The 22,435-nt window shown below is 45.6% G+C and overlaps 1 protein-coding gene across 1 annotated transcript in view; it reads right to left on the bottom strand.

The window, feature by feature from the left end:
• Positions 1-7,336: 7,336 nt before the first annotated feature.
• Positions 7,337-22,435, bottom strand: part of KIF13B (kinesin family member 13B) — a 138,701-nt gene continuing 123,602 nt past the window's right edge. The window contains 3 exon segments of the mRNA XM_083178791.1: positions 7,337-13,110; positions 13,633-14,656; positions 17,626-17,688. Coding sequence (XP_083034917.1) covers positions 12,821-13,110; positions 13,633-14,656; positions 17,626-17,688 — 1,377 coding nt within the window. The 3' untranslated portion in view covers positions 7,337-12,820.

The following is a 22,435-nucleotide window of genomic DNA, read 5'->3' as shown; positions in this document are numbered from 1 at the left end:
TCGCTAGGCAGCATATAGTCACTGCTCAGCACGATGGTAAATGCCGGAGACTACACACTGACCACCTCATCACGGTGCAGCCTGACCTGCGGGAGAGGAATGGCGGCAACTTCCAGGAAATAGAGACAGGAGGGGAAGGAAATGGTGAGTGCACAAGGCCACGTAACACAGGTGTCTGCATTACTCACTGACACCGCTCCCATCACAGAACAGGAGCACAGGTGTAGGCATTACTCACTGTAGTGAAGTAGGACTCCAATTAGGGTGGCCAATCCCGGCATCGTCGGCATCCTGGGATTTGCCCCTAAAAACACCAGGGTTTGAGTTTCTAATTCCGGTATTGCCATGCGCATGTGCAAATCTAATACCGGGCAGCACTGAGACACCAGCTACCCGGCTGCTCCTGATACTGGGCAGCTGCTTGATATCTACAAGGCGAGCCACAGACTGTTGGACACAACCAACCGCCTGGCACCGAACCTCCTTACCTGCGCCCGACACCCAACTTTCTCACCTTCGGCCCGGCAGGTTTGGTTGAAGAACACACCCGGCAGAAGGGGGGATGGGTTGTCATTGACGGCAAACAGTGAGTTTCACCACCTCTCCTGGACCAGCACTGTCTATATCAGGCATGTCCAACCTGTGGCCCTCCAAATGTTGTAAAACTACACATCCCAACATGCCTTGCCACAATTTTGCTATTAGGGAATGCTAAAACTATGGCAAGGCATGCTGGGATGTGTAGTTTAACAACAGCTGGAGGGCCGCAGGTTGGATATGCCTGGTCTACAACATCTTCAAGACTGTCACTTTGATGTCTATGTACTAATCCTTGGAGAGCGAGAACGCATGTTCCAACCAGCCATTTTACTGGGTTTGAATAAGGCGGCCAAGAACTGGTGGTTACTTAACCATTTGAGTGCCAAGTGAATTTGTCAAAATAGGTGTGAAAATTGCTAAGCAAACAGTTATTCACCATAATGACCTGTAATGTTACCTTATATAGGAAATATCATCCTAGGCACATTTTTTATTTGAATTTATATAACAAATGTGAGCGATGCTGGTATTTTTAGCAGATTTTTTTTGGACATTTCTCAGAGATTTTGGCACAGAAAGGGTTCATCTCCGTCCACTTTATCTCTCTCCAAAGCTTAGCACATAGCCCTCTAAATCTTTGTGTCCCTCAAACACAAGTGCACTGACATACAATCTGTCCTGTAAGCCTAGATTAGCGGTTTGTTCAATTTAACTTAACATTTTCATTTAAGATGTTGCGCTACCTTTGTACGCGTCCTCGAGCGATGCGGCAGCAAATTATCTGTGTAAGGGGTGAAGCTTGTTTTGGGATAGTCCAAGGTTAAGGAGGGGTATTTCATTTATGAGTACCCCTCCTCCCTTGTACAGGTACAGTCTTATTATTTAAAAGCCACACTGCAGACCACACTACGTAATCAAAATATTGGTTAATGGCGGAAGCAGTTTCCTGTTGTCGTAGAGATGAACCGCTCTCGGTGCTGTCGGCAGGGTCAGTGTCTCCTTGTGCTTTTGCCCGACCAGCCATCCGTTGGGAGCTACCTCAGCAATCATCTGCCCCGAGCTGACACGGGTGGAGGAAGTAGCGGCACACAGCCAGCGGCCAGACACAGAGGGGACCCGATTCCTGACAGTATGCTACTCCTTAATATAAGGACACGCATACCGCCCACTTCCACTTTTAAATACTGTGGATATTTTTACATGAGAGGAGGGGTACTCCTAAACGAAAAGCCTAATCAGGGGGTACTGGAGAGAAAAAAGGTTGGGAACCGCTGTGCCGAAGTGTTGGGCTCATCTGTCTGAAACACGTCAATGACATTGGATTCCGTGCCGCCACCCTGGTTAGCATTTAGCTGGTGACAACGGCCCGCACTGCCTTGTACGGAGCAGCAGGGAAAGTGTTACACAGCCTTTATTAAATATCCTCCATTTATTTTGGTAGAAGCAGCGAAGGCTTATTGATAAGACATAAAAGGTTTTCGGCCTCTCTCCCAGGCTGACCTTAGTTACATTAGTTATCTGCAATGCAGAGAAGAGCTGATCCGTTATCAGAACTTCCTTCTACAAAGCCTCTCGTCAATACCCAATGACATAAGAGTTTATTTTTGAAAGCAGCAGGGAACAAAAGCTGGCCCCCAGCCTAGGCCGCGCTGCCTGGAATATGAAATAGACTCATCTAAATATCAGATAATAAAGCTTTTCATAACGCGTCTTTGCCGAGGGGATGAAAAGAGCTTTATACAGTACAACCTGATTCTTTTCTTTTCAAGCCTTTTGCAAAAGCAAATCTCCTGATTAGTGCACCTACCTGTATTCTAATCCAATCTAGTGCGCCGGGCTTCTGGGAAGTGCTTGCAAATAAAATCCTGTCCCCAGAAATGTTCACGATTTGCAGGTTTTTTTTATTTATTTAAAATGATGTTTTAAAGATTTTTCTAACCTACTTGTGAGCTGGAGAGTTCTGCTTTATAAGGGCTGGGAGGAGCGGGAGGTCTGACGGACCTTTTATTTGATAGACAGAGGGGCTCTGGTATACATTGGTCTCTAACAGCTCATGAACATTAAGCCTCTTTATTCTATGTTTAAACCCCTAATTCGGTACTTATGTATTATCTGGGCTCCCGTTTTTCTTATGAGACCGCGTGCGCTCGCCACGCTTCGGGCACGGTGGCTCGCTGCGCTCGCCACACTATATAAAATCAACTCCATGCGTAGTTGGATAGTAGGGGTATGAAAAAATGGGGTGCATTTAACATGGGAGCCCAGATAATACATAAGTACCCCTAATTCTGTATATAGAACAAGTACACAAAAGGAGCAACAATTGAATTGCTAGTTGTTCTACAGTGCACACAGTGGCCACAAGTGGTACTGCAGTAACTGTGCTCAGAAGGCTTCAGGAAATTTATTTACAGTTTCTTGCATAGCGCAGCAAAGTCCGTTGCGCTTTAAATAATCACGGCTCATCCTTCACCTCTGTCCCCCATTCAAATCTCTCCCTAATGTTCCTCCTCCTGCTGCTTCCAGGGCTCATAAGTAATATAAGCAAGTCGTTCCCATAAGTGCCTCTGCCTCCCCATTTGTACCACTGCCCCATCTCACCATGCATGCATCTGCCACCCCATGTTCACCACTGTACCCTGCATTACTGGAGCGATTCACACTGTGGGAGACAGTAAGAAATGGTAATTCATTAACGTCTTCGTTGCATGTCAGCATTTGTACTTTTAATGGAATATAACCAAGTTATCCGCAGGCTCTCTTCCACCGAATGATCAGTTATTAGGACAGAATTAGGACAGTTATGGTTCCCCATATATAACCTTACTGCAACCACTGAGTGGGAATATAGTACCTTAAACATTACTTATATAAAGGGCCAGATGCACTAAGCTTCAAAAGTGATAAAATGGAGAGTGATAGGCCACCAGCCAATCAGCTCCTGCCTGACATTTTTCAAACACAGTCTGTGACATGGCAGGTAGGAGCTGATTGGCTAGTTATTCATCAATCGCTATTACATCACTTTTGAAGCTTAGCACATCTGGCCCTTAAGCTGGGTGCACACCTATACAATCACAATTTTGATGCAATTTTACAATGGAATTCTCTCCTGTCCTGACCATGTGCGTACAATCGGACTTTGACATCTTGGGCGTCTCCAACTCCGAAAGTCACGTCTTCTAGCTTAGACTCATTTCTCTTCACCTTCTCTGGACTATGTTGCCCTTCAGCTATTGCCCCATCATCCATTATTTTACAAAATCCTCAAATAACTTTATTTTAACTTGCTGAATTAATTTAGATCTTTTATTAATTTTCCTTCTGTGCTGTGCACAACGGCCTTCGCTAAAATGGCCAATGATCTGCTCCATGCCATGGGCAAAGCTTACTCTCAATCCTCATTCTACTCTACTTCTTGGGCACCTTTGTCAAGGAGATGGTGTTGGACCATGTGACTCACCTCGTCGCTCTGGGCATCACTGCCTTCTCTCTTTCAGCTCCTCCCTCTCTGGTTTTTCTCTCAATCTTCACCGCTCTGCTGTTGATCTTCCCTCTCCCAGGCACAGTTGGGGTCCCTCAGAGCAATGTTCTTCACCATCTACTTTACCTCTCTTGGTAGACTCAGTCTCTTAACACTGCATCCTACACCGTAAAAGATACTCAGATCATCTTCCCCTCTCCGGAACTCACTTTCTCTGCATTAACCCGTGCATTCAACTGCTTCTTGGTCATCTCCATCAGGATCATCCAAGGCCACCTCCTACGCCATAACACATCCTCAAATGCAGAAGACGACATATACTAGCTATTTTTAGACCATAGAACTGAGATACAGCAAGCACACACTTATGGAAGAGGTTGTACATGAACTTTTACTACGCAACAATTTTAGTAATGAAGTTTTATACAGTATGTGAGATAGTTATAGGATTTTTGGGAAACTCACAAAGCTGAATCCACTGAAACTGGTGGTCTACCACCAAAGCTACGAGACAGCAGTGATAGATTAGTAACTGCTGCCAGGCAGCCGGGAACCAGCTCAGCTGTTTCTCCAAATATTGTTTCCTGACCCGATAGATTAAACCACTGCTAAACAGGAATCTGAAACCCCTGGCTGGGATTGCTCAATAGGAATAAATGAAATACAGACTTCTATTATTTCCTTATGCTTTATTGAGATACAGTAATAAAGATCTTAACATCTTTATATCTGGGCTCTAACTATGCTGAGGAAACGGAATACTGGCTTCCTGGGACCAATCTTATTGGATGATGAAGCCAGGTACCGAGTCATATCTACCTACATCCAACTATGGAACATTTCGAGCCCATACAACCCAACTGTTATGGACCACAGCGGTAAATGACGAGTTGCTGTAGAATCATGAAGGCTTGGAAGGTCTATATTAAATATAATGGAACAATGTAATCACTCCTCTCTATTAATCTTATTTTTGTTAAAGGACACATTTAAAATATTGGGACACCGCTGCAGATTTTAAACAATTTGTATTATTTAATAACCTACATCAGTTACGCCTATCATAATCAGTGGTTTATAACATTTGCATGCCTAGGAACAGGGTCTCCAAATGTCCGGGCAGCACGGACGGTGTGATGGTTAGCATTACCGCCTCACAGCGCTGAGGTCATGGGTTCTATCCCCACCATGTGTTATATATACGGGGCAGTACGGACGGTGTAATGGTTAGCATTACCGCCTCACAGCGCTGAGGTCATGGGTTCTATCCCCACCATGTGTTATATATACGGGGCAGTACGGACGGTGTAATGGTTACATTACCGCCTCACAGCGCTGAGGTCATGGGTTCTATCCCCACCATGTGTTCTATATACGGGGCAGTACGGATAGTGTAATGGTTATAGCATTACTGCCTCACAGCACTGAGGTCATGGGTTCTATCCCCACCATGTGTTATATATACGGGGCAGTACGGATGGTGTAATGGTTAGTATTACTGCCTCACAGGGCTGAGGTCATGGGTTCTATCCCCACCATGTGTTATATATACGGGGCAGTACGGACGGTGCAATGGTTACATTACTGCCTCACAGCGCTGCGGTCATGGGTTCTATCCCCACCATGTGTTATATATACGGGGCAGTACGGACGGTGTAATGGTTACATTACTACCTCACAGCACTGAGGTCATGGGTTCTATCCCCACCATGTGTTATATATACGGAGCAGTACGGACGGTGTAATGGTTAGCATTACTGCCTCACAGCACTGAGGTCATGGGTTCTATCCCCACCATGTGTTATATATACGGGCAGTACGGATGGTGTAATGGTTACATTACTGCCTCACAGCACTGAGGTCATGGGTTCTATCCCCACCATGTGTTATATATACGGGCAGTACGGATGGTGTAATGGTTGCATTACTGCCTCACAGGGCTGAGGTCATGGGTTCTATCCCCACCATATGTTATAAATACGGGGCAGTACGGATGGTGTAATGGTTAGTATTACTGCCTCACAGGGCTGAGGTCATGGGTTCTATCCCCACCTTGTGTTATATATACGGGGCAGTACGGATGGTGTAATGGTTACATTACTGCCTCACAGCACTGAGGTCATGGGTTCTATCCCCACCATGTGTTATATATACGGGCAGTACGGATGGTGTAATGGTTGCATTACTGCCTCACAGGGCTGAGGTCATGGGTTCTATCCCAACATATGTTATAGATACGGGGCAGTACGGATGGTGTAATGGTTACATTACTGCCTCACAGCACTGAGGTCATGGGTTCCATCCCCACCATGTGTTATATATACGGGGCAGTACGGACGGTGTAATGGTTAGCATTACTGCCTCACAGCACTGAGGTCATGGGTTCTATCCCCACCATGTGTTATATATATATGGGGCAGTACGGACGGTGTAATGGTTACATTACTGCCTCACAGGGCTGAGGTCATGGGTTCTATCCCCACCATATGTTATAGATACGGGGCAGCACGGATGGTGTAATGGTTAGTATTACTGCCTCACAGGGCTGAGGTCATGGGTTCTATCCCCACCATGTGTTATATATACGGGGCAGTACGGACGGTGTAATGGTTACATTACTGCCTCACAGCATTGAAATACAGACTCATGGGTTCCATTCCCACCAGTGCAAAGTTTGTATGTAATCTCCCCGTGCTTACTCTGGTTTCCTCCCACAATCCAAAAAGTTACTGGTAGGTTAATTGGCTACCAACAAAATTAACCCTAAAATGTCTGTATGTACATGTTGTAGGGAACATATGGGCAGATGTATTAAGCTTTAACAAGAGATAAATGCAAGGTTGATAAGGAGAGAAAAACGTCCAGCCAATCAGCTCCTTACTGACTTTTTTCAAACACAGGTTGTAACATGGCAGTTAGCAGGTGATTGGCTGGACAAACTGCCATGTTACAACCTGTGTTTGAAAAAAGTCAGTAAGGAGCTGATTGGCTGGACGTTTTTCTCTCCTTATCAACCTTGCATTTATCGCTTGTTAAACCTTAATACATCTGCCCCATAGATTGTAAGCTCCACTGGGGCAGGGACTGATGTGAATGTTCAAATATTCTCTGTAACGCGCTGCTGAATATGTGTGCGCTATATAAATAACTGGTAATAAATAACAAATAATGATATGGTGCTGCGGAATATGTGTGCATAAATGTAAATTGCGCTTAGTGACCCTATATCCAGAGTGCCGCATCCACCGTATAGCGTACGACTCATCATCCAGTTTACACACAAGCGCCACACACAGTAAACACAAGATAAAAGTTGTTTAAAAATTTTAATTTCATAATTAAACATTGATGAATGTTGTACAGTAGTTTTAGTACAATAGAATAAAATATATATATATATATATTTTTTTTAATTCCTCAAATTTTATAGATGCCTCTTTGGAATTTAGCTCTTTTTTAAAATTCATTGCCCAAAAATGAGCACCAACCCAGGGAACATCTCAGCCCCCGATACAAATGATCACACATATAGGTTAAACTCCCCATTTTAACATCACCGGGAATCAAACCGTTTAGAAATCTATGCAACCTGTAGAGCAGTGCTTGTACTATAAATCCCAGCATGCAAGAGGGTGGCTGTGCATGCTGGGACTTGTAGTGCAGCACAGCTACAGAGCTTTGTGTGCTTTGCGGTGCTACCAAGAGACGCAACACGTAAAAGAAAGACACCTAGAACGTGAGAAAATAAAAAAAGGATCATCACAGTGCTAATTACTTAATAGTGGTTTGCGTTACTAACTTTATTGCTAATCAGACAAGGGGACAGAGGAGGTGGTCCCTAGGCAGAGAGATTTCACGCAGACACATTCCCCATTAAGCAACAAAAGCGGCTATTTCAGAAAGAATTAGACACCATTATTAGATCATTACGTTTATGTGCCAGCTGCGCCATAACAAAAACAAACAACAATTTAAATCAAATCCCAGTAAAAAATATCAGATATTTAATTTCCGTAAAAACGAGCGTACAAAGAGATATCGAAAGGGAGTCCCACTGTTGAAATCTAAAATGATTGAGTAATCGTTCTGGTCTCCCAAACCACGAGCATAAACGATTTCATCTTTATAGAGTAAAAATACGTAGGAAAATGAAGGCACATGCTGATCATTACTGCAAAAGCGTCAGTACTTTGATGAAGGCAACCGTGAATGTGTGGAAAGTTTGTTTACTGTAAATCATTTTTGTAAAATTTTTTAAAATAAATGTTTTCCCAGATGTAGGAAATTGCAGTATTCAGTATGGTTGCGCCCCTCCGCCTTCCGTCACTGTAAGATAACAAACCGAGACTACAGTTTTTCAATTGGAGCCTGCAATCCTTAGGGTGGCGCGACCAGACACGTTTCCCTCTGCGTGTAATGAGCACACAAAACTATCCGTCTGGATATATTGTGCTTTAACTTGAGACAATATTGGCTGTTGTGTGCATTCGCATGAAATGCGGCTGTGAGAAGAGCTTGTGTGACAAAAGCTGGTGTTGTGCTCTCAGGTTCCAATGTGCAGTGGACATGTGGAAACTGCCGGTGTGACACCACCCCAAGATGCTCAACGTGAAGCTGGTCTGCAGGCTCCGGCTGCAGATCGTAATAAAAAAAATAAAAAGGAAAAAAGATATGTACATAATCTCTAAAACTGCAGCAGTGCAAGCGAGGAAGATTCACAGAGATTTACAATACGACATGAGATGTTTATGGTTTTTACCACATTAGAACCACATATGGCTGATTCCGGTCACGTAAAGTGCATTAAAATATGTACAAAATATTAGGTCAATGACATTTCCTCTTGAAGGGCACGTCTGTCGTTATCAACTTTCCTGCCCCCAAGCACAACTATGGGGATCTCATCCTGGGGTACCCTTGTTTTGGAGTCCACCTAGTCATCGCTGCTCCAAGCCTTTCACCCATATGTACAATGTAGGAAATTGGGGGGAGGTATCTGTGCAGTCAGCACCTCATACAGGAGACCAACAACATAGTCAGGGAACGTACAGAAGACCAACAGCGCATACAGGAGACCAACAGCATAGTTACCACCATACCAGAGTCCAACAGTGCATACAGGAGGCCAAGAGCATAGTTGCCACCATACCGGAGGCCAACAGCATAGTTACCACCATTCCGGAGTCCAACAACATGTAGAGGAGGCCAACAGCATAGTTGACACCATTCCGGAGTCCAACAACGTGTACAGGAGGCCAACAGCATAGTTGCCCCCATACAAGAGACCAAAACAGCAGCTGCCACCATACAAGAGACGAACAGTGTAGTCTGAGCCTATACAAGAGAATAACAGCACATACAGGAGGCCAACAGCATAGTTGCCCCTATACGGGAGTCCAACAGCGCAGTATGGGCCCACAACAAGAGACCAACAGCATAGTCAGGGCACGTACAGGAGGCCAACAGCATATATGCCACCATACAGTAGACCAACAGCATATACAGGAGACCTACAGCATAAGTGCCACCATGTGGGAGACCAACCGTGCATACAGGAGACCTACAGCATAAGGGCCACCATACAGGCCAACAGCAGAGTCAGGGCCCCCAATTTGAGACCAATAGCATAGTTGCCACCATGTGGAAGACGAACAGCACAAGTGCCACCATACAGGAGATCAACAGCTCAGTTAGGGTCCCATATAGCAGACCAACCGCACAGTTAGCGCCCCACTCAGGAGACCAACAAAGCAGACATTGCTTATCTCTTAGTAGACTGCACAGGAAGTAGAGTGGGTGCAGGTGGGTGAGCACTCCCAGGCTGCAGGGGTTCTCTAGCACTGAACCACCATACTTCTGGCAGTTGCGATGAGTGGTGGGGGCTAACAGTCAGTAACAAGACCTTGGTTACAAAAGGAGAGACCCCCCTCACCCACAGCTCTGTACAGTAAGGCAGTTACGGTCTGTGGATACCTGGCAGAATAACACTGATAAGATCACACTGGCATACTGCACATGGAGGGCAGGGGTCACGCTGTACTTGCTCCTACCCTGCTGTGCCCTTCCTCGCTCTTCCTGCCCATCCCCCACCTACCTGGCCATTTACCCTAGTCACAATCTGCCACTGGCCAGAAGTCTGTTTGGGCAGCATATACAAAGACTGAACTACCCTACACAATGTGGATGTTGCCATTATCAGCTCATTAAGATTCATCAAACCTAAACGTACAATTTTAGGTGTTGCCTATAGCAACCAATGCTACTGTAGCCATCGTTTATCTAGTTCATCCTATACAATGATTGGTAGAACCGCATTAAGAAGCTTCGATAAGTCTTTCCCTAAATAAGTAGCGTACAAAACATCCCAGCAATGAGGAACGATGAGAAGCGTCACATTTCCCTGTGTCCTGATACTCGGTGGCCTACACACAGAAGCAGGTCTGTGCGCTGAGCCAATATCCCTGGGAATCGGCAGAATTATCTATTCACTAGGAAATAACCGAGTCCATGGGCCCTTCCTGGTAATGGGAAGTTCGTCCTGCAATGGCTGCGGATCGGTGTGCCGGCCAGGAGTCCACTTCCTGTCTGACACATTGGTTTGAACCCCCCCCAGCCCTTGCAAGCAATCACCTGCAGACATCAGGAGACTTCACGTATGTGTCCTTGCCCACCCCCCCCCCTTCGAACCCTGTGTGTGTAGCGTCTTAAGTATTACCCCATACGTGGCCCCAGTATCACCCCAGACGTGTAAGTGCCACAGGAGAGGCAGTTCCACGCAGGAAGCTAGTTCCCTGCAGGTGTATGTGCAATATTATGGCAGTGAGAAGATAATGAATGCAGTGCAAGGCTGGTATTGTGCTATACAGTGAGGGCGCCGCTGGTGAACTACATAAACCAGGCAAGGGCCCCAATGTGCCTCAGTGGCAGCCAGTAAGACCATATAAGTAAATGTGGGCAATGCAGAAAGGGCGTCTATCTTTGTTGTGAACCCTTATCCCGGCCCCGTGGACAGTGTGGTGAAGACGTAGTGCTCATCGTGCAAAACACCCGCATTTGTGCAAACAATAAACAAAAAGGTGTGCAGTAAAAAGAAGTTGCAATCCTGAGCTTTTAGCAAGGAAGACCGTGTAGAGTGACGTCACCGGTATATTGGAGCAGTCCACACAATGGCTTGATGAGAGCGGTGGTACTATGTGTGAGGCTGTGTACACAGTGAAGACAAGAGGACAAGGCAAGGAATGTGGTAGTGTCACCGGAATGTTACATACAAACGAATATTGGAAATCACTTTGTGCTTAGGTGTAATCAGAAGACCCCAAAGGTGCATGAAATGCGCAGTGGGCGCAAGGAGTGCCTCCCCAAACCATTGCGTAGTGTGCTGATACAGACCATGTAGCCACTAACACAGCGACCATGTTTCCATCCTTTCTTTTTAGGTGGTTTGTCGTAAGTTCACAAAATGGTGTCTGTATTGCACCAGATATGGTTACAAACAGAGAGTCCCATGGCTTACTCACCAGTGCCCGGCGTTGGGTGTTAGTGTGCAGTAAATTAGTTTTAACACAATGATAGCTCAAAAATAAAATGTTATAAAATGTATACACACGGACTTACCACACGGACACATGTTCTCAAGTGTCAAGATTGTAAGTCGCAGCCCCCCTCCCGCTCTTACCACAATCTTTTACCCATTATTCCCCCCCCCCCCACACCAGACATAAATATCATAAATATAAGCACCTCCACCATCAATAAAAAGGAAATGTAACTAATTCCTCTATAATACAGAAAGACTGCTGTAAAATGTATTGCTGAACAATGTTTCCGCATTAAAAAAAAACATTAATAACCTCGGTATGCTGTGGCGCTACTAAAAGAAAATGTTTTAAAATCAGCGAGTTCCCTCAGTCATGTTGGTGTTAGAAGTGGGATTCATTTGCTGCCCCAGGAACAAAGAAAATTGATCCCTGTCAAAAGACAACTAATATAAAATAAAAAATGTCTGGATTGTGAATAAAATCTAGGAGCCAAGGCATATAAACCGATGGTGAATACTGGGCAGATTACATCGAATTATTGGCAAGACTTAATCATGTTTTATGTATTTTCCTTGACTGCTATTTCTTTTCATTGCACTTTATAGCTCCCAAAATATGTTCATGTATGTACACACAAAACTGGTTACATACATGAGTACATGTAGGTTTTCTGGTCATATCTGCAATACAAACACTGGTGAGTGCGCAACGCACCATTTCCCTTTGGCCCGACTGCTCACTGGGACAATCGTGACATTTGTAGCGAGTAGCAATAGACAATTTTGAGTCCAGCGAACATAAAACAGAATGGGCCTCACCCTACGAAGGGCATATGTATAAAACATATTTACACATACACACATATATACACATGTAGATACACGTATTTTTTGCTGGTTTTTCTGGGGAAACAGAAGAGAACAGTAGTCCCAGTTTTGCTAGTTAGTTAGAAATCTAGTTAGAAAAGGACATGGAGCCATGAAATCACAATTGAAAGACTCCACAGTTCATGTCTGGGACCATCTCTGAATAATCCCAAACCTTCATTCCTGCTTCATGAGACCCATCAAGGTTGCGCCTCCCTACACGGAATGGAGATCATTGGCTCTCCACCCAAAACCGATGCATGCTGAACTACCATACCTGAAAGCATCATCATGGGGTTAGTTATGAAGAGGACTTTGTGGTCAGAGATGACCATCTCATGGAAACTCTTCTATAGGCTAAATTGAAGTATGGTATATTAGTAAGTTCTTAGTTAGTTGGCCCAGGATTTCCGGTGCTCTGACTTCTTCTGGGCATCACCCTTTATGGCTGTGGCTCTGTCTGGTTTTACCATGGCAGTCAACGCTGCAAGATTCCCAGCAGAACCAGTCAGGTTTCCGGTCTTCCGGTTATCTGTAGCAGCGCCTCCTTGCAAGCGCAAACCTGCACTTCTTCTTCGGGCTGTCCCGGTGGATTTCTTGACTCTGTTGGGCCTCACCAAAACACCGTAGCCTGGGTTACATCTAAAGTACTGTTTGCCGCCAACGGAACCATCATTTTTGCCTGCAATAAAGGAAATAAAAAAAACGTTTGTTAGCCAGTGTGCAGGCTCTGCTCGAAGTCTGAGGAGTCAACCACTGTGGACTGTCCACACTATTTAAAATTCAACAATATTGGAACTCAAAATAAAAGCAGAGGCTAAAATGAACTCTTCAACCTCAGGATGTGTATAGCCACTTCCAGAGGAGTCAGCTCCACTTACTCTAGATCTACAGTATATTGTCTAAGGCACAGGTTCTCACCACTCACAGTGTTTTCCAGGTCACCTGTGGATTTTTAAAATGTATGAGTTGGCGATGCATCATGCCCCTTCCAAGTGACATGGAAAATGTGACCTGTTTGGGGTCCCGAGAACTGAGTTTTTAGAACCACTGACCTAAGGACTGGCTTATTTCACCTATCCAACTAATTTCCACTTAACTTCTCTGAATATAAATTGTTAAAAGATGGATTTCAAATCGCTAAAACATGGAACAGTGAAATGTTATAGTGTACATAGCTCTTCTGGATAAAGTGATTTCTTACCAGCTGGCACATCAAGCTCCACACCAACCCACGTTCCTTCTTGGAAGTCTGCTGGGCCAACGTATCTCACAATACCATTCTTATTAGTCCCAACTGTCACATATTCCCCATCTTTCAACCATTCCGGAACCTCCTGAGATTCCTCTGAGTCAGAGGTTTCTTCTGTCCGGTCTTCCCCACTTTCCACCTGGTCATCCAATCGTTCTCTACTTCCTTTTAACTTTACACCTGTCCCCACAGTTGGAACATCTCCAAGATCTTCCCCGAGCATGCGTGTGAAGGATTTCAGCTCAGAAGTCCTTACCTTCCGTATTTTGAAAGGCGATACTGCGACTTTGGTCTGGTCTAGCTGGTCGGTCAGCAGAAGTGGCTTTGAACTTAGTGCAGTTGAATTTTTGTGGTCCTCCTGAGTCTCAGAAGTTGGCACACTAATCGTGGTAAGCTTTACTGGTGAAGGTGCACTTTTTGAGGCACTGCTAGTCCCTTGGCTTTCAACATTTGTCGAAAGAGAATTTTTTTCAAGTTTTCCAATTGGGTCCACAGATGACATTTCTAGACTTGGCTTGGCATAATGTACAGAGCTAGAAATGATTACGCCATCATGAGCCTTATGATTTATATGTTCAGCTGGAACCACTTTTTGCGGCTCGTTTACAACATCCACTGTGCTTGTGCGATGATACTGATCAGACGGGATTTCTGGGTTGACTGTACGGTCTTTATCAGAAGACTGTCGGGAGGGAGGAAAAATTTCAGTGGTGGTCGGGCTTGGTGTTTGACCTGTAGGCACCTCAGCACTGGTGATTAATGCCTCGGATAGTGTGGCTGTGGAGACACTGTGGGAAAAGTAACCACTCGATGCCTCACTAAGTGGACTTGGAGGTCCCTCTTGGGTTTCCTGTCCCGGGGACTCACAGGATTTTACCTGGGAAGGCACAACAGGTGAACTCTCATTTTTCTTCTCTTGGGTTGGCGAACGGGCGATCACTGGTTGTTGGGACCCTGTCCCTTCTTTGTGGATAACCTAGGGGTTGCCAAAAATAAATAAAAGACCATCATGAACAGGTCAGTATGAAAGAGTACCAAGTTCTACTGACCAGCTGGACAGCACCAATGACCAAACAAGGAGCATGGCCAGTTCACAAGCTCTGCAGTTGCCCCCAAAATGGCCAACCAAACAACCAACCTCGCAGTGCCATGCATGTGGTACGAATAGCAGGTTGGACAAAGATAATCGGCAAAATGTCAATGCCCCCGTCTGTACTACCTGCACTCTACAGTAATAAGAAAAGGTCTACTGCTCAAGAAGACTCTACAAGGACAACACCTTACGATGAAACTGTAGTGGTCACAGAACCCTACAAAAGCAGAGTATTATACATTACGGAGGACTAGACTAGGAGCCAGCACTAGATTTGAAGGTGTTAATCTGGTGAAGCAGAGGACAGCTGCAGATCACCGCCAGCAAAAGGACAAACTCTGCACAATGAATATTTTTTCTTCTTCCTCCTCCCAATATTTACTTGAAAGTTGATTAATGTGACAGGGCCGGTCCTTTTGCTGCTCAGACTGTGCGATTTATGGGTGCTAGAGCGCTATAGTGATCTATACGTCTCTAACAGTTCTTTGGCTGCACTTAAGGCCGGGATAAATCATGAATTTTCAACTGGCTGCCAAAGATTTATTTTTCCCTTCCAAATATTCTTCCCCCCCTCCCGCCTTCCATTTTCCCGGGGTCTGTCAATTCACAGGTGAAGAATTTAAAGGCAGCTTCTGAGATTAAACAGACCATTTCTCAGATCTATTTCCCAGAGGCAACATGTACTAAACTTGGGTGATCAATACGGTCTGTCAGCGAGGCAGAGTTATGGGGGAAGCAGAGCAGAAGTTTTTGACATGACCTGGAAATTCGATTGCTACTAACCTAAAACTCCCATTAATAGACAGGGGAGGGGGGTTTCCAACTTCTAATACTAACACGATACTAATAAACGACAGATCACAAGCACAGCAGGGCAGGGTCAGATAAACACGTCGTTCCACCCACCTGTTGAACTACAGTTACCAGCATGGTTTGGGCTGCACACAACAGGAGTGGTTAGTACATACTGGGCTGATTTAATGAAACATCTATATCTTTTCTAAGACTGGCAGTCAGTATTTCTGAAGGCACTAGTTACATCCCGCACTCCTTGGAATCCATCCCCACACTCCTCGGATCACATTCCTGAGCGCAACCCACTAATCCATCCCCACACTCCTCGGATCACACACCTGATTGAGTGCAAACATACATCCCCATACTGCCCGATTCACACACCATCCACGCACTCTTCGGATCACACTCCTGAGCGTAACGCACTAATCCATGCTAACACTGCCCGGATAACGCACATGAGTGTAACACAGTAGTTACATCCCCACACTCCTCGGATCACATATATAAGTGTAACACACTAGTTACATCCCCACATTCCCGGATCACGCATCTGAGCGCAATACACAAACACATCCCTACACTCTTCCCACACCTGAACATAACACACTAGTTACATCCCCACTCTCCCCGGATAAGGCACTAGTTACATCCCCACAATCCACAGATCACTCACCTGAGCTTAATGCACTAATCCATCCCCACACTCCTCGGATCATGCAACTGAGCGTAACACACTAGTTACATCTCCGCACTCCTCAAAACACGCATCTAAGCGCAAGGCACTAATCGATCCCCGCACTCCTCGGAATCCATCCCCACACTCCTCGGATCACACTCCTGAGAGCAACGCACTAATCCATCCCCACACTCCTCGGATCACACACCTGACGGAATTCAAACATACATCCCCATATTGCCCGATTCACACACCATCCCCGCACTCCTCGGATAACACTCCTGAGCGTAACGCACTAATCCGTCGCCACACTCCTCGGATCACAAACCTGAGCGTAATGCAAACATACTTCCCCATACTGCCCGATTCACACACCATCCCCACACTCCTCAGATCACACTCTTGAGCATAACGCACTAATCCATTCCCAGACTGCTTGGATAACGCACTTGAGTGTAACACAGTAGTTACATCCCCGAACTCCTCGGATCCCGTACATAAGTATAACACACTAGTTACATCCCCACTATCCCTGGATAAAGCACTAGTTACATCCCTACAATCCTCAGATCACACACCTGAGCGTAATGCACCAATCCATCCCCACACTCCTCGGATCATGCAACTGAGCGTAACACACTAGTTACATCCCCACACTCCTCAGATCACGCACCGGAGCGTAACACAAATAATCAATCCCCACATTCCTCGGATCACACACTAGAGCATAACGTACTGGTTACATCATTACACTCCTCGGAACACACATCTGAGCGTAGCACACTAGTTACAGCCCCACACTCCCCGGATCACACACCTGAGCGTAAGGCACTAATACATCTCTAGACTTCCCATACCTCAAAATAATATGTCCCTAGATTTCCCACACCTTACACCTTGGTGTAATGCAATAATATGTCCCTAGTTGCCCCATACCTTACACAGTGGTGTAACGCAAAAATACGTCCCCAGTTTCCTCACACCTTAGTGCAGGCTTTCCCAACCACGGTCCTCAAGGCACACCAACAGTGCAGGTTTTAGTGATATCCAGGCTTCAGCACAGACGGTTTAATCAGAATCACTCAGGTACTAATTAAGTCACCTGTGCTGAAGCCTGGATATCACTAAAACCTGCACTGTTGGTGTGCCTTGAGGACCGTGGTTGGGAAAGCCTGACTTAGTGTAACGCAATAATACGTCCCCAGTTTCCTCACACCTTGGTGTAACGCAATAATACGTTCCGTTCCCCACACCTTACACCTTGGAGTAACGCAATAATACATCCCCGGTTTCCCCACACCTTGGTGTAACGCAATAATACATCCCCAGTTTCCCCACACCTTACACACGAGTGATATAAAGATGGCTGGCCACTTACCGGTTTCGGCTTGGGTGCGCTGTCATCAATACTAGCCGACTGGACTATAATCCGAGGGACCGACTGAAAGACACAAAAGGTAGAGACCTCATCATTCCCGACATAGAATAACAGTATTAATAATATGTAATCATTACAGTAACGCAGCTCATTATTTCTCTAACAATACAGGAAGGCAAAAAGAACCCATACCGTGCCATGTGACAGGGAAGAACTACATCTCCCAGCATGCACTGCCATTATTAGTATACAGTGTGTGTATCATGGGATGGTATGCGCTTCTTACAGGCCACACGAAAGGGCATAAGCGGGTCGGTGCTGTGCCGCCTATGAGCGCCAAACCAAGTTACACCTTATGCACCTGGGATAGGGTAGGTGCGCGCTGATTACAGCGATGGCCGCAGCACTGTGTAATAGGAGACAGGCAACGGTCACGGTATATTGTCGTTAACTCTAAGGTTGAGCACTAAAGGTCGACATGAGCCAAGGTCGACACATGGGAATGTCGACATGTCATTAGGTCAACACAATCATTAGGTCAACAGTCAAAAGGTCGAAATGGGATTTTTCACATATTTTCTTGAGCCGACATGTGCAGACAGGCGGTATGTCATGCCCTACCAGCCACTGGGGTGCGGAGGGAGAATAGAATAATGTGCCGAGCGCAGCGAGCCATGCGAGGGGATGCACTTTTTTAGTGTCCATGTCAACTGTGTCGACATAATGCTTGTGTCAACCTAATCACATGTCAACCTTATTTGCAGGTTCTCATCTATACTCGGGGCTCCTGGACAGAGATACAATATGTCCTCTCCCCTCCGTAGGTGACACTCAGCAGCTACAGGGATCGGGATAATTCGCAGCCACCACCAGTTCCGAGCATCTTCCCATATTTTAGGCAAGCGCTGATAGTCAGCCTGTGGCGGAACATCTCGGCTCGCTCACACCCAGGCCCCCATATATCTCCCGCCTGCAGACATAATGCCCTGACAAGCAGATCTTTACGGGTCCCTCCTGGATAGAAGCCATCAGAAAGCTGAGAAGAGCAAGGTCTATTTCCACCTGATCGCTCCATAAATAAGGTTAAGGACGTCTATTATAGGGGCTGTCACTGGGAATGGAGGGACGGATGAGACAGGTTATCTTAAAGAGTTTAACCGCTTGTGCGCCGGCGGAGGGAAGCGGCAAGGACTGGAATACAGTGCCACCGCCATTATTAAATGCCCCTTTATTAGACAGAGAATTTGCAGCCGATTAAATACGCAAAAAGCTAAATCTAATAACAGACGTTCATCTGCATTGCCCACCAGTTATTGCCTACCGGTTATTGCCCACCAGTTATTGCCGACCGGTTCAAATCTAAAAAATCAATTACAAAAATAAATATAAAGAAAACTTGTGGCCCAAGTGAATAATGGTGGCAGAAGACACTGGCATGATTGTATGTGTGTTTGTATGTTATTGCGCACAGATACACCTCCACACTCCCCAGATCACACACCTGAGTGTGCCTATTAAAGAGTATTGTATGTGTGTATGTTATTGCGCACCGATACACCTCCACACTCCCCAGATCACACACCTGAGCGTGCCCATTAAAGAGTATTGTGTGTGTGTTTGTATGTTATTGCGCACCAATACACCTCCACACTCCCCAGATCACACACCTGAGCGTGCCCATTAAAGTGTATTGTATGTTGTGTTTGTACGTTATTGCGCACCGATACACCTCCACACTCCCCAGATCACACACCTGAGCGTGCCCATTAAAGAGTATTGTATGTGTGTGTATGTTATTGCACACCAATACACCTCTACACTCCCCAGATCACACACCTGAACGTGCCCATTAAAGTGTATTGTATGTGTGTGTGTATGTTATTGCGCACCAATTCACCTCCACACTCCCCAGATCACACACCTGAGCGTGCCCATTAAAGTGTATTGTATGTGTGTGTGTGTGTGTGTATGTTATTGCACACCAATTCACCTCCACACTCCCCAGATCACACACCTGAGCGTGCCCATTAAAGTGTATTGTATGTGTGTTTGTATGTTATTACGCACCGATACACCTCCACACTCCCCAGATCACACACCTGAGCGTGCCCATTAAAGAGTATTGTATGTGTGTGTGTGTATGTTATTGCGCACAATACACCTCTACACTCCCCAGATCACACACCTGAGCGTGCCCATTAAAGTGTATTGTATGTGTATGTTATTGCACACCAATTCACCTCCACACTCCCCAGATCACACACCTGAGCGTGCCCATTAAAAAGTATTGTATGTGTGTGTGTGTTATTGCGCACATTCATGCGGCTGATACTGTATATCAGTAATCCCAACAGTGCTGTAAAACAAATAATCTATAGAAGTCCTGCAGTGTGGGCTTCCTAATACAGTGTTTGGACTTAAACAGAATTTGTCAGAAAGGGTTAAAATAATGAAATAAATAAATGTCATTTCGCTCGGCAAGGCATACAGATCTTTGATATTTTCAAGTTTTTTTTTTTGTTGTTGTTGCTTTTTTCATAGTTTTGTGAAACTTTCCATTTGTTTTCGGAGTTGTGATTATGCCTTTTTCTACAATTCTAATATTGCTGCAGATAAAGTGTAAGAACCTATCGGTTGGCGGATAAATGGTTAGGATACGGACTACCAGAAGATCCACGTTTGAACAGCCGCTTTCCCCTAGTTCAGGGTCAGAGAATGACCCCAGGCCGATCAGTACAAGACAACGCAGGGATCTGCCAGGATCAGTGTTAACATATCCTCAGGTTAAGTTTCTGGGGGAAGGGGGTGCTAGATTTACTAAAAGTCCGTTTTGAAGGAGTTTTAAACTATTCCAAATCAATGTTTTATTTCAGAGGGCTAAGTAAAGATTTTATTAACATCAGTTTTTTTTATTTTTAATGTAAATTAAAGAAAATGTATACACAGAACTGTATATATATATATTTTTATATAGTATAGATCACCTAACATCGACCTTTGGTAGCTCTACCCCATGGTTGTTGGGTGACGGACGGTGCAGCACTCTAGAACGTCGCTATAGGGACAGTGCACGCTGCCGGGCAGACAGAACTTCCAGTAACGCGGGTGCTGGGAAGAGATCAGACAATGCCGCGGGTGTGGGGTTAATCCGTCACATAAGGCTTGTCAGTGTAATATATGTGAGTGAGAGAGGACACCGGCAGCTGAAGACTGATGACAATAGTGTCATTTACGCTCACGATTCATTAATTCCTTAGTGCACAAATCATATCTTTGTCAAAAAACACGGTGTAACCTTAATGCGGGAAAAAAAGTGCAAGAGACAGCAGTCTGCCTGTGCAACGGCCCTAAATCACCCGGCAGGATGAGCCGGGAGACGTTCGCTCCTCATCGCCATTATTAACTTGTCAATGTCACATTTCATTACACGTCTGTACGCTCAGCGCCGGATGATGGGAAGTGTAGTCAGGAAAGCAGCAAACCACCGCACAGGAGCCGCTGGCTGAGTCCTGCCGGCCTGACGTGACCCAGCTAATGGATCCCTCTCCACTAAGAGTTTATTAGATAAACAAACACTTTGGCAGCGGTCCCCTCGCTCCTCACCCCCCCAATAGACGGCACGCGCCAGGCACAAGCGAGGTGCTGACGTGGGCCCGAGGGGGCTTCAAAAAGTTCCTACAGCCAACCGTACAAGTCTGCCTCCTTACTAAGATGGGAGTTGTAGGTCACATGGGATGTTGCTATGGGCAACCAATCAGATACGATCTATTATCTCCTAGAAGATGCTAAATTAATAAGAGGAAGATTCTGATTGGCTGCCTATAGCAAAGAAATAGAATTTCCATCTTAGTTAATGTCCCCCCATTATATCCTATGAACGGGAGCGAGCACATTGCCATCAATGTTACCCCGTCTGGTCTCTGAGCCCCCCCCCCCCAGAAAGGGTCAGGCTCAATATTACCAGATGATATTTTAGAAAGGAGTACACAGATGGGAGTACCTCAGTGATACTGTATACAGCTAGTGATGACATCATTGTAGGTGGGCCCGGGCTGCCGACATCACCAAAGGGGGCGGGCCCGGTCACTGACATCACCAAAGGAGGCGGATCGGACCCACCAACATCAAAGGGGGCGGGCCTGGCCCCACCAAAGTCACTGCCGGGGAAGTACTGGGCTTTCCCGTGCGCACCGGCGGGGACAGGCAGCAGGCTGCGTTAGCAGGGCGCTGCTACAGGGGCAGGGCACATTTTGCTTTTTAAAAAATAAATAAATAAAAATAAAAAATCGGGCAGGGCGCAGCCCCCCCGCTAAAACAGCCTAGCGGGAACACTATCTATATATAGATATATAAATGAGTCTGCCCTGATGAGTGCAGCAGATCCATCGAGTAGATTTAGCGTCTCACCTTCTAAAGCAATCATCTCTAATTAGGGGTGAGATTTGATGAAAAGTGAACACTTTGGAGCCGGTGACCCCTGACAGACCGCACATTACACTGTAAGTAGACACAAGGCCAACATTATGGAAATGTTATAATTACTAAATGTGCTTACGCGGCACTGAGCTCGCGCTCGCCCCGGGGGCCAATGACATTAACAGCTAAAGTAATGAAGATAAAAGAGATGTTTTAAGGTCGCCCGGTGTCCTGATCTTTCGCTCTGGTTTTGTATTTGAAATTACAAGTCAGGAAATTGTCTGACTCTGCTTTCTCCGTTCCGTTCAGCGGCTACAAAGGAAAGTGACATTATAGAAGCGTTCCAGCTCTCTCATCCCAAAGAGACACAAGGCACGAAGGTTAGGGATACAGG

This window comes from Crinia signifera, chromosome 3 (genome assembly GCF_055691185.1).
Source record: "Crinia signifera chromosome 3, ASM5569118v1, whole genome shotgun sequence".
NCBI lineage: Eukaryota > Metazoa > Chordata > Amphibia > Anura > Myobatrachidae > Crinia > Crinia signifera.
This window is presented reverse-complemented; position numbering and strand designations above follow the sequence as displayed.